Genomic DNA, 12,264 nt, shown 5'->3' on the forward strand with positions numbered 1-12,264 from the left:
CAGTTCTGCTCTGTCTACGAGTTGGAATCTCAACAGCAGTGAGTTTTCGGTTTTGGTACAAGTACTTAACATTTTTTTTAAAGATAAATCCCTCTATATTCTGAGAGTGGGCAAAGTCCCACGAATACAACTACATAAAAATAAAGGGTTTTTTGAATAGTAGAAAACATTATAGTAAGATTCAAAAAAAAAAAAAAAGCAATCACAACTGGGAGAAAATATTTGTAACTTATGTCACAGACAAAAGGCACATTTTCTTAACGTATGAAGGACTCTAAGAAAACAGAAGAAAAATGCTCAAAAAACAAAACAACCAAACAAACAAAAGATAAAACTGTAATAATGGGCAAAATAAATGGGTCATATGTAAATTTATTTAAAAAAAAGACCTTTAAACATGCAGAAAAATGCTCTTCACTCAGAAGAAAAGCACCACCCAGTCTAACTTAACTGAAGCTTTAGAGTGTGTTTTAATACTCTCCCCTCATTGTTTTTATTAAAAAGAAAAAAAAAAAAAAAAACTAAAGAAGCTTGACATTTTTTGTGATGTTGGGTCCTCTTATCCAGGATCTTACTATGTATGCCATTCTATTTAAGTCTTAGTGTCATTCAAAATGTTTTCCTCATCAAGTCTTCAAAATGTCCCTGCTTTATTTGTTTCTAGGTATTTAATTTTTTTATTGGTCTTTTAAGTTGGGACTTTCTTTTCATTACATCCTTTTAACTGATCGTGCTTGGTAAATATGACAGTTATTAATTTATGTATACTAATTTTGAACCATATTATATTATTTCATTACTTGTAGTACCTTTTCGTTGTTGTTGATTCACTCGGATTTTCCAGATGGTTGTTGTTTTGTATCATTGAGTCGATTCCAACACACAGCAACCCCACAGGACAGAGTAGAACTGCCCTATAGGGTTTTCTAGGTTGAGATCTTTACGGGGGCAGATTGCCAAATCTTTTCTCCCACAAAGCGGCCAGTGGGTTCAAATCTTTGAGCAGCCAAGCACTTAACCATGACACCACCAGGGCTTCTTTTACCAGGTATACAATACTATAATCTGAAAATAGGAATGGTTTTATTTCCTCCAGTCCCTGTGTGGTGAAAATGGTTTAGAGATAGGCTACCGAACAAAGCGTTGTCAGCTTGGACCCATGTAGAGGTACCTCAGAAGAAAGGCCAGGTGAACTGTTTTCAAAAGGTCGCAGCCATGGAAACTCAATGGAGTGCAATTCTACACTGAAACACATGGGGTCGACAGGAGTTGGAATTGACTCATTGACAACTTTTTCCTTTAATGTTTATATTTATTCCTACTTTTACTTGGGTGTGTTTACCAAAAATGGAGTTTGAATTTTATCAAATGGCTCTTCTTATTCTAGAGAAATTATTTTTTCTCTTCAGGCCAATTAAGAGGATGAGTTGTGTTAATACATTTCCTAATATTGAATTAGCCTAGGATTTCTGAACTATGTCACAATTGGTCATAATTCATTCTATCAACAGGCTGCTTGGAATTCTGTATCAACATTCCTAAGTGATACTGGACCATATTAAAAAAAAAATCTTTAAAATCACTAAAATATTTGGTATCCCCTGGAATCAATTTTGGTATTTTTTATAAAGATGATTTTTTTTATTTTATACTTTAGAATTTGCAAAGAGTTAAGCAGCATAGACACTTCCAATTCTTTTATTTTGTACTGTTTTTGAGCATCGTTTCCCTTTATGTGATGAGCTTAGTTAAATCTAGTGCTGTTATAATAGAGATACAAGTTGATGGCTTTTACAAGCAAATTTATTCTCTCCCAGTCTAGGAGGCTAGAAGTCTGAATTCAGGGTGCCAACTCCAGGAGAAAGTTTTCTCTCTTTCAGGTTGTTTAGAAGAGTTTGGAAATTCAAACCAGTATGGATATTTTCTTTGCATTGTGGTCTGGGAACGTTGTCTGTAATATTTCTTATTGTAGCATAAAAGTTTTTTTTTTTTTTTTCCATATGGTCAATTTTGTGAACATTCTATGGATACTTGATAAGAACGGGCAGTCTAATTTCAGGGAACAATCTCAAAATAAACTGATCAGATTATGTTTATATAGTGAATATACTTAAACTCTTGGCCCCTTGATCTGCCATGCACTGGGAGAGGTGGATTAATCTCTCCTTTTACAAGTAAATTCTGTCCATTTCTATTTTTACCCAATATAGTTTAGCTTGGTAAATACTGAACCTTTGTTAACAGGCCCATTGATAGGTATAACCAATGTGTCTTCATTTTAAATTCATTAAATTTAACATCATTTCAAGATGTTTCCTTGTCCTTCTTTGTGGTCAGTCTCCTGTGCTCAACCCCTGGTGGCTGGCAGTTATTGATCTGCTTTCCATCACTGTAATTATCCCTTCTGTAGAATTTTATATAAGTGGGTTCACATTGTATGTATGTAGTCTTTTGTGTCTGACTTAGTGAAACAACTTCGAGACACGTTCATATCTTTGCATGTATCAGTAATCTCCTTTTATCGTGGAGCAGTGTTCCAGTGGGTGGATATAGCACAGCTTTTCATCCATCCCACAGCTGATGGCCATTCGACTGGTTTCCAGCGTAGGGCTATTACGAATAAAGCCATTATGAACATCATACAAAACCTTGTGTGGACATGTATTTTTATTTTTCTTGGATAAATATCCAGGAATGAAATCTCTGGGCTATATGGTAAGTGTATAATTAACTTCATGAGAAACACCAAATTGTTTTGCAAACTGGCTGTACAATTCTGCATGCCCGCAAGCAACGTATGAGCGGTCCAGTTGCTATTATGTCCTCACTAACACTGGTAACCCAACCCACTGCTGTCGAGAGTGATGTTGGCAGTTGTCTTAATTTTAGCCAATCTGGAGGATGGGTAGTGGTATCTTATCCACAGTTTCGACTTGTTTTTTTCCTAATTGCTAAAGATACTGAGCATCTTTTCATGTCCTTACTGGGCATTCATGTATTTTCACTGGTGACATGCCTTTTCAAATCTTTCATCCATTTTTCAATTGAGTTGTTGGTCTTCTTCTTGAGTTGTAACTGTCAGCTAGTTTTTCAATTTTTCCTTTAGTCTTTGTTATTTAGAGGTTTTATAACGATATGGATACATGTGATTTTCTTTGCGTTTATTCTGCTTGGGGTTCATAGTAATTCTTCTTTTTTCACAGAGAAAAAAATTATAAAGATAACGTGAGGTCTGGATGATGCCGTCTTCCTCAAAAAAGTTTCTGGCTTTGATTGGGGCAGGCAGCTAGGCTTGGGACACTTGCAATGCCAGATTTCCTTAATTCAATCAGAAATTGAGGTAATGTGAATGAGGGCCTCAGCATTTGTGAAACCCAGTTATTTCTGGTTTATTCTTCCTGCTACAGAGTGACCCTGGCAGGGTGTACAAGGGCCCTCCTAGCTTTATTTTTTTTCAATATAAAGATTAAAACATAAAATAGTTAAGAATGAAATATAGAAAATAAATTTGTAAGTTCAGGGCCAGAAAATATTTCTTTAAAAGCAGAAACTATAAAGGAAAAAATTCATACATCGGTATGGTTATAACTCATAAAGATATTCACAATGCAGATAACCCAGAAAGTATTGGATCCAGGTTATGTAAAGAAAACAGTAATAGTGGATAAAGCAATAGAAAAATGGGGAAAAATGATGAAAAGGGCTTCTATTTTTGCATGAATTAGTAGTCAATTTCTGATTAACACAGCAAGCAGTTTGTGCAAAGCACTTAAATATCCATAAATAAAAAAATAATAAATTTTGATATATTCACATACTGGAATACCACACAGCAGTGAAACTGAATAAATGAGTTCTACATATCAAAATGCAAGAATCTCAGAAGTTTAAAACTGAACGCCAAAAGCAACTTGTAAATGAATGAATTCAATGCATCATTTTTATAAGTTTAAAAGCATGCAAGACAATACCATATGGTGTTTAGGGATACATACATATATCATAAAAACTTAAACACACTGAATTAATAAACAGAGAGTTCAGGGTGATGATTACATTTGAGTTTGAAGGAAAGGGAGGTAAACTGGGAAGTGTTCTAAAAGTAGGATATAACTCTTACTGGGTGGGTCTTTTCTTCTTTTTCCATCTTAAATACTTTATAATAAATTAAAAAAAAAATTTGTTTTTACGTGTGCGTGTGTGTGTGTGTAAGACTATGAAGAATGTTTAAGTAGGATAAGAAGATGGAGAATGAGGAGGTACTACTTTTAAGAGGATCATTTTGGCTGCTGTGTTAAAGCAAGAGTTGAAGCAAGGAATTCAAATTGAAGGCTGTTCCAATAATCTAAGTGTGAGCTAATGGTGGCTTCTTTTATGGTGGCAGTGGAAAAGATAGAAAAAAAGGGTTGGGCTTGGTAAATACTTTGAATGTAAGGCCAAGAGAATTCATTGGTGGGTTTGACACAGGGTGTGAAAGAGAATAAAAAGAATCAAGACGGCGCCAGGGTTTTGTGGCCTAAGAAAATGGCTGAATAGAATTTCCAGTTATTGAGAGGGAATATTGGGAAAGTTTTATAGGAGGAGAAAGCATGAGGACAGGTTGTGTGTGAGATGCTATGTTCAACAGAGATGTCAAGTGAGTAGTTAGACCTATGAGTCCGGAGTTTTGGGAAGAGGTTAAGGCAGCAGAGGTTAAGGTGGTTTTTCAACCTGCTTATAAGTCACAGGATATCTGCCTACTTTACAAAAAGAAAAACAAAACCAAGACATTGACTTAGCAAGTGTTTTAGAAACATTTATTTATGGACAACTAAACTATGTCACAACAAGTTGATTCTAATACCAGAAAACGACTATGGAAAAACATAACCCCATAAAGAAGTTAATAGATGTCACCTTTTTTTTTTAAATGCACAGTGGCTGAACTTCTTTGTAATCCCATATTTCTACTATAAATGTAAATATATATGTAATTTGAAGGCATAAAGATAATTTTTAAGGTTTCATATTCTAGTTAATAGCTACAATTCTAATTGTTCTTTAATGCCTAATTTAATAGCTGATTTTTTTCTTCTCTAATCACTTTGCAAACTGAAACGTATGAATCACCATTCAGGGCCCGACTCCTAAGATTCGCAAATCAAAACAAACACCATATTATAGGCAGATCCAAAATTTAGTGATGTTTGAAAACTAACAGGAAAAACCGTCACCATAAATTAGATGATATTGACTATTACATAGTCTATGTGATAAAAATTAGTACTAAGTATTTAAAGATATGTAAGTTAACCATCTACTTATATATAGAAAAAAAAAATCTTTTACATACTAGATTAAAAGTTTGTAGAATCAACAGAAGTATTTGGTTAAGCGTTCGGCTGCTAACCAAGAGGTCGGCAGTTCGAACCCACTAGCTACCTGCTCTGTAGGAGAATGTTGTGGCAGTCTGTTTCCGTAAAGATTTACAGCCTTGGAAACTCTATGGGACAGTTCTGCTCTGTCTTATAGGGTCACTGTGAGTCACAGTCAACTCGACAGCAATGGATTTGGTTTTAAACACTGCTTTTTTTTTTTTTTAACTGGCTAGCAATTCTGTTAGTGTAGATTCTTAGTGTAGTGGATTTTTTTTTTTTAATTCTCAAAGAAGAGGAAAATAACAAACTTTAATTCATGGTTACATAGTTGGCTGGAAAAATGCCAGTTTGACCTCGGAGTTTTCCCTCCCACCAATCAAAATGTGAATCGGTTTTTGATATAACTATGATCTTGTCTCCAGCTTGAAAATTCAAATCTCCCGGCTGCTGTCCTCCAAAGGAATACAATGCTGTCACTTCTATAGATCGCTGGGAATTGCCTAAAATGAGAAAAAAAAGTATTTAAACTATTCACATTTTTTAGAGGAAATACTGGGAGTGCGTATATGTAAAATGTAAACTAGTCACTTCAGTGCTGGGTACGCTAAGCCAAATGACAGAGCTAATGACTTAGATGCCGGCAGAATTCACGGCATACATTTTGTTAAGTCTTCTTTTGATTATACATCACATTACTGAACTTATATTTTTCTCCTTTTGAAAGAGCAAATGTTTGTCAATAAGATTTCCCACATCTACACAAGCCCTGGTGCCGCAGTGGTTAAGAGACTGACTGCTCAAATCCACCACCGCTCCTTGGAAACCCCATGGGGCAGGTCTGCTGTGTTCTAGAGAGTCACTATGAGTAGGAATCGACTTGACAGCAGTGCGTTTGGTGTTGGGTTTCTACAAGTTAGACCTACATAGTATTACATACTTAACCATGTATTTAGCTAATGTTTGTGCTTAAAATTACTTGAATTTTGAATAAGCTATAATATATAAATTTTTTTTTAATATTATTATTCACATTTTTCTCATTTAATAGAATAGCCATGATGGCTTCCACGAATTACAGCTACTGGAGAAAAGCTGGTACTTATGCCCATGATTGTATTCTATGAGATTAAATTCTAAAATCTTACTCTATAGTAATTGGTTTTAAGGATTCCAGCTCAGATACTTCCAGCTCAGATGTATTTTACTGTTACATTAGCTAATATTTATATTTCTTCTCCCCTGGTTTCATAGCTGTGTTCACATCTGTACCTATTTTAATCTTTTCTCTCAATATCTGATAGGCAATTTAGATGAGGACAATTTGAAACATATTTACATATGTTTAAAAAGTACTTCAACACAATGTGTGGAATTAAATGTATTGTTTTGAGAAAAATACTTCGAGAATTAAATGGCTAACATGAGTAAAAGACAGTAAAGATATGAACTGTGAAACATCATAAGAAATGTAAAGCAAACAGTCATTTTCTGTGTACTTACTTACATAAAAAAAACCAAACCCAAACCCAGTGCCATCGAGTCAATTCCAACACATAGCGACCCTATAGGACAGAGTAGAGCTGCCCCATAGAGTTTCCAAGGAGCGCCTGGCAGATTCGAACTGCCGACCCTTTGGTTAGCAGCCGTAGCACTTAACCACTACGCCACCAGGGTTTCCACTTACTTACATAGAGTTTAATATTTCCATGTTTCATAAAACTCCCTGCATAAATTAGGCAATTAGATTCTTGTTACATGCATTTAAGTGTTAATAATGTAATTCTAAAATCAGTTACTCATTTGAACCCCTAATACTATAATATAAAAAAGAAAAACAAAAAAACCTGAACTTGGACTTTCAGTAGGAAATAAAAATAGTAAACATCTTAATTACAATCTAACTACATTGACAGAGTCACTGAATTTGTAGCTCACACAAGATGGTGCTACAGTTCTTTCTGTAAAGTGTGTGATATCTAGTTCTTTGAGTTCTTCTGAAGTAAAATCATCCTGATAATAACTAATATAACTGTATTAGAAATATTACTAGGGTAATTAAAAAAAAAGTTTTTTACTTTTTTTTAATTAGTTTTTTCTATAATACAGAGAATTATGCATATTTCATATTACGTTTACTTTTAGCCTAATACTTTTAAGGAACAAGGTTAAAAGAATGTCATAAAAGAAAAACTGACATAGTCTGGAGATAATCAATGCAAGTTAAAGGACTGACAGTACGTAAAGGAAGAGTCATCATTAAATACTATGAAAATTAACTATGACACTAAACTGACATGGGGTACATACCACAGAGTACTCATACTGCTTTTCACTGTCATTAGATCAGAAGAACGTAAGTTATGTTACAGAAAAAATATCATTTCTGAAGATTATTCTCATCAATGATTCTATTTATGACATTACATATAAAGTTCAATCTTGACTAACCAAGCCTGATCAGTGAAAATACTCAGTTAACTCGATTCTTCCTCCCCTCTCTTGTCTCCTCAGAAAGAAGCAAATGAAGGGTACGTGTGAATATGTGAGAATGTTCAGGAAGTCATCTTCATTTCAGCTGCCACAGACTTATACACTTGTAGCACTATTTACAAAGTCACAAATGACTAAGATCGAGGATTCTATCAATATATAGCAATCAATGTGTATATAAGAGCAGCTACTCTTTACTGAAACCAAACCAAAAACCCATTGCCGTCAAGTCGATTCTGACTCATGGCGACCCTACAGGAGAAGGCAGAACTGCCTCAAGGGTTTCCAAGGAGCGACTGCTGGGTTCAAGCTACTGAGCTTTGGGTTAGCAGCTGAACTCTTAACCACTACGCCACCAGGGTTTCCTCTTTACTGTAAAAGGCACTGTAACAAGCACTTTATATATGCTCAACTTATTTCACTTATTCATATTCTTTAAAGTGGGGAGAGTAACAGTAGCTCCCTCTGGAGCTGCTATTATTATCCCCATTTTAAAGAATATGAAACTGAGACTTAGGGATGTTAAGTAACTTGTATAAGATCAGAGAGCTAGTAAGTGGCAGCGTGGAGATTTGAACCTAAGGAGTTTATCTCCAGGCACTCTTGATCACTATTGACATTATACTCATTCTCCGTAACCACACAAATGTTAATTTGTGCTCAACAGATTGAACTTATATTTTCAGAGCATTTTACCTTTGTCAGGCAAATTTTCAAGGAGAAGTAATATATCACCCTGGATCGCTGAGTTATCCAGGCTATACCAGTAGTATCTGATGTTGATGACCCTGGGCACTTGCTGATAACTGAATTAATCCTCACTGGTTTTAGGAATATATCTTACGATGAATAATTAGAGGAAGGAAGATATCAAGAACTAAAGAAGAGAAAGAGAAGACCGCATGCAGGTCTGATTTAGTTCCTGCCATCTGACAAACTAATGCTCACCAAAACAGGCGGTTGTCTAATTTCTTCTGAACTGCAGATTCCAAATGAAATAAGGGATAAAGCAGTCATGGGAAATATTTGGGTGTAAGGGCAAAATACGTGGTCTTGAGTTGCAATAGACAGCAAGTAGGTTACTTACTGCTGGGTTTGAGGAGGTCGATGTGGTATGCTTACTGGTGGAGCTACTGAAGAATGTGACTCAAGTGTGTGTTAAGTACCTATTTCCTAACTCTGACCCAATGAATCAGGCAGACTTATCCATCTAGTACCTGGGTAGTGCAAACAGCTAAGTGCATGGCTACTAACAGAAAGGTTGGTTGTTTGAGTCCACTCAGAGGCACCTTGAAAGAAAACTTGGCAATCAACTTATGAAATTTAACTGCCACTGACAACCCTATGGAGCACAGTTCTACTCTGACATACTTGAGGTCACTAGGAGTCAGTCTACTCCATGACAGCAAACAGCTACCTGCATGGGGGCAGGGACTTCCGGGAGAATGACCGTGTTCTGAAGTAACAGTTCAAAGCTATGCCATTTCATGCCGTATTGTCAGCTGTCCCTTCCCCGGCCCCATAAATTCAAAGTTACTTAAAGTTCCTCTTTATTGAAAATAAATTTTCGTAAGGTGAAGTTTAATACCCAAAAAAGAACTCATTAAGAAAAAAAAGTTGACCAAGGAAACAAATCCTTTCATGAAGAAAGAATGTCTTGACGATCAGAAAGGAAACCTCATTGTTAGGCTAATCACAGAGCTCTACCCTCCTGAGTGATAAAAAAATACACACCCATTGCCCTCCTGTGCATTTCAACTCATAGCAACCCAACAGGATGGCTGCCCCAGAGGGTTTCCAAGGAGCAAGCAGCTGGTGGATTCCAACCACCGACCTTTTGGTACGCCACAAGGGCTCCTTCTGAGGGATAAAACTCATAGCAACCCGACAGGATGGCTGCCCCACAGGGTTTCCAAGGAGCAAGCAGCTGGTGGATTCCAACCACCGACCTTTTGGTACGCCACAAGGGCTCCTTCTGAGGGATATATGCCTTTAAATTTTATCTGCCTGTGCTTAAAATAAATTTGAAGGATCTTTGAAACAATTGGACATTTTCACTGTAATATTCCAGTTTAATTCAAATAGAGGTTATTTAGCCAAATCAGCACTAAATTTAACAAAAAACAGCTATATTACAATCAGCCTTCGGTGATTGGCAGCTGCCCTGAGGTTCCCAAATCAGCAAAGCAGGTCCAAGGGGAGCATCCCTGAAGTATTTTCACTTACTTGCAGCGGCTTAATTTACTCTCTCACTGGAGCCTGCATAATGTAACCCATGTGCAGCCAACACTGCTGGCCCCATACTTATTTCAGAGAAGAATCTCAGCCTTTGGAAGGTCCACTTCAAGAAAGCAACCATAACTAAAGAACGCAGTCTTTGGTTTTGTTGAGCACTTTGTTGTTGTCCAACTGTAGTGACTGGTGGTTACCCTGATTCTGGCCGCTCAAGGTCCCCCACGTCACGTGCTGCCAATTCCTCAGAGATGGGAGGTCCACAGGTTTTGGGGACCATGATCCTGTGCAGGGATCGATGGTGAGCTAGCCAGACCCGGACAGCTCATGTAGACTGCTGGTTCTCAACCAGGGGCAGTTCTGCCCACCAGAGCAATGTCTGGAGATATTTGGTTGTCATAATTAGTGGGAAAAAACCCACTGCCATTGAGTCTATTCCAACTCAAAGTGACCCTGATAGAACCAGGTAGAACTGCCTCATAGAGTTCCAAGGCTGTAAATCTTTATGGAAGCAGACTGCCACATCCTCCTTCCATGGAGCTGCTGGTGGGTTTGAACGCCAGCCTTTCGCTTAGCAGCCGAGCGCTTAACCACTGTCCCAGCAAGGCTCCTTAATTGGGCGGAGGGTACTACTAAATATCCTACAAAGCATAGGTCAGGTCCCCACAATAAGGAATTATCTGGCCCAAAATGTCAATAGTGCCCAGGCTGAAAAATCCTGTGACAGAAAATTACAGTACGGATAATGAATGTTGGCATATTGAGGGCATGGACTTTCAATTACGAAAAAATGTTCCTTCAAGAGCCTATAGAGGGAGGTCCCAGAGATCAGACTGTGTAAGGCTCATCTCACTGAGAGGTCCAAGGAGTGTTTTGCTGGACTTTCCAAATGGTGCACAATGGAAGATCAGTGGGAAGGAGCTATGTGCAGCTTGGAGGATCACCATTATGGCTGACGGCCTGTGTGTAAAGCTGTGGATTATCTCCGTGGGTGTCCAACAAGCTTGAGAGCTAGCATGGTGGGAGGACTAAGTCCTCTGCTTAAATGAGTTTTCAAATTAAGTAAGGGTCAATCCCATGTACACTGGGACTTTTCTCTGGCAAGACTAGTCTGTGAGGATACAGAGAAGTCTTTGAGTAGTTTAACTGATTCCATAAGTGCTTTTTAAAAAATACAGTGATGTCAAGTAAGTTGTAGTTTAAAAATAGATTTTAAATCTTTCTTTTCATTTTTTTTCTCTAAAATATCATCTATGGAGGAAAGGATAAAAGAAATTAAAATTATTAATATTAACCTGGCATCTGCTAGGAAACCCGGGTGGCATAGTGGTTAAGAGCTATGGTTGTTAACCAAAAGGTCAGCAAGTTTGAATCCAGCAGGTGCTCCTTGGAAACTCTATGGGGTCCGTATGAGTTGGAATCGACTCAATGGCAACAGGTTCTTTCTTTTTTTGGTACCTACTAAGCATTTTGTCATTTTAACTCACTTCACTGTACGTCGTGCATCTTATTGGGAGCAGGTGTGTTGCTATGACGCTGAACAGATTTCAGCAGAGCTTCCAGATTAACACAGACATGGTGATAGAGACCTGGCGATAGAGGCTCAGTGAGGATAGAGACCCAGTGAGTGATAGAGACCCGGTGAGTGATAGAGACCCGGTGAGTGATAAAGACCCGGTGATCCACTTCTGAAAATGAACAGCCTATGGCTCCCAAAGGTCCAATCCACAACCAGTCATGGCAATGGCACAGGGCTGGGCAGACATTTGTTTTGCTGTGCGTGGGGTCGCCATGAGTTGGGCTGACTCCATGACAGTTAATAACAACAACAACATAAAAACCAACCAACCAACCAACCATGGTTAGATGACTATCTTCAGATGACACAGCTCTTAAAATATTGGGATTTAAATCTGAGTCTTTGACTTCGGAACACACTTAGTGTTTTGCTATTTATCATTAAGCATTTTCCCTTGGTGCTATTTATGAGCTATTTCTAATATTTATTAGGCACCTAGGCTACAGGTCAAACTTTAGAAAATCATAACCTGAGAAATGGGAACTGTACTTCCCAATTTAACATCACAAGGTCATTCTTTTGGGAATGCTCAGCCTTTGTTCTGTTGTAGCTAACTTCGTCCCCTCTGCGCCCCTCCCTGACAACTTCAGAACCTCCACTGACCCT

The 12,264-nt window shown here is 37.5% G+C and overlaps 1 protein-coding gene across 4 annotated transcripts in view; it reads right to left on the bottom strand.

Moving 5' to 3' along the window:
* Window positions 1–4,790: 4,790 nt before the first annotated feature.
* Window positions 4,791–12,264, bottom strand: part of SH3YL1 (SH3 and SYLF domain containing 1) — a 53,598-nt gene continuing 46,124 nt past the window's right edge. For all 4 annotated transcript variants that reach the window (XM_049903216.1, XM_049903218.1, XM_049903214.1 and 1 more), the window contains exon 11: window positions 4,791–5,857. In XM_049903216.1, the coding sequence (XP_049759173.1) occupies window positions 5,667–5,857 (191 nt within the window). In that variant the 3' untranslated portion in view covers window positions 4,791–5,666. The remainder of the gene's footprint in view (window positions 5,858–12,264) is intronic.

This window comes from Elephas maximus, chromosome 12, assembly GCF_024166365.1.
Source record: "Elephas maximus indicus isolate mEleMax1 chromosome 12, mEleMax1 primary haplotype, whole genome shotgun sequence".
Classification (NCBI taxonomy): Eukaryota; Metazoa; Chordata; class Mammalia; order Proboscidea; family Elephantidae; genus Elephas; species Elephas maximus.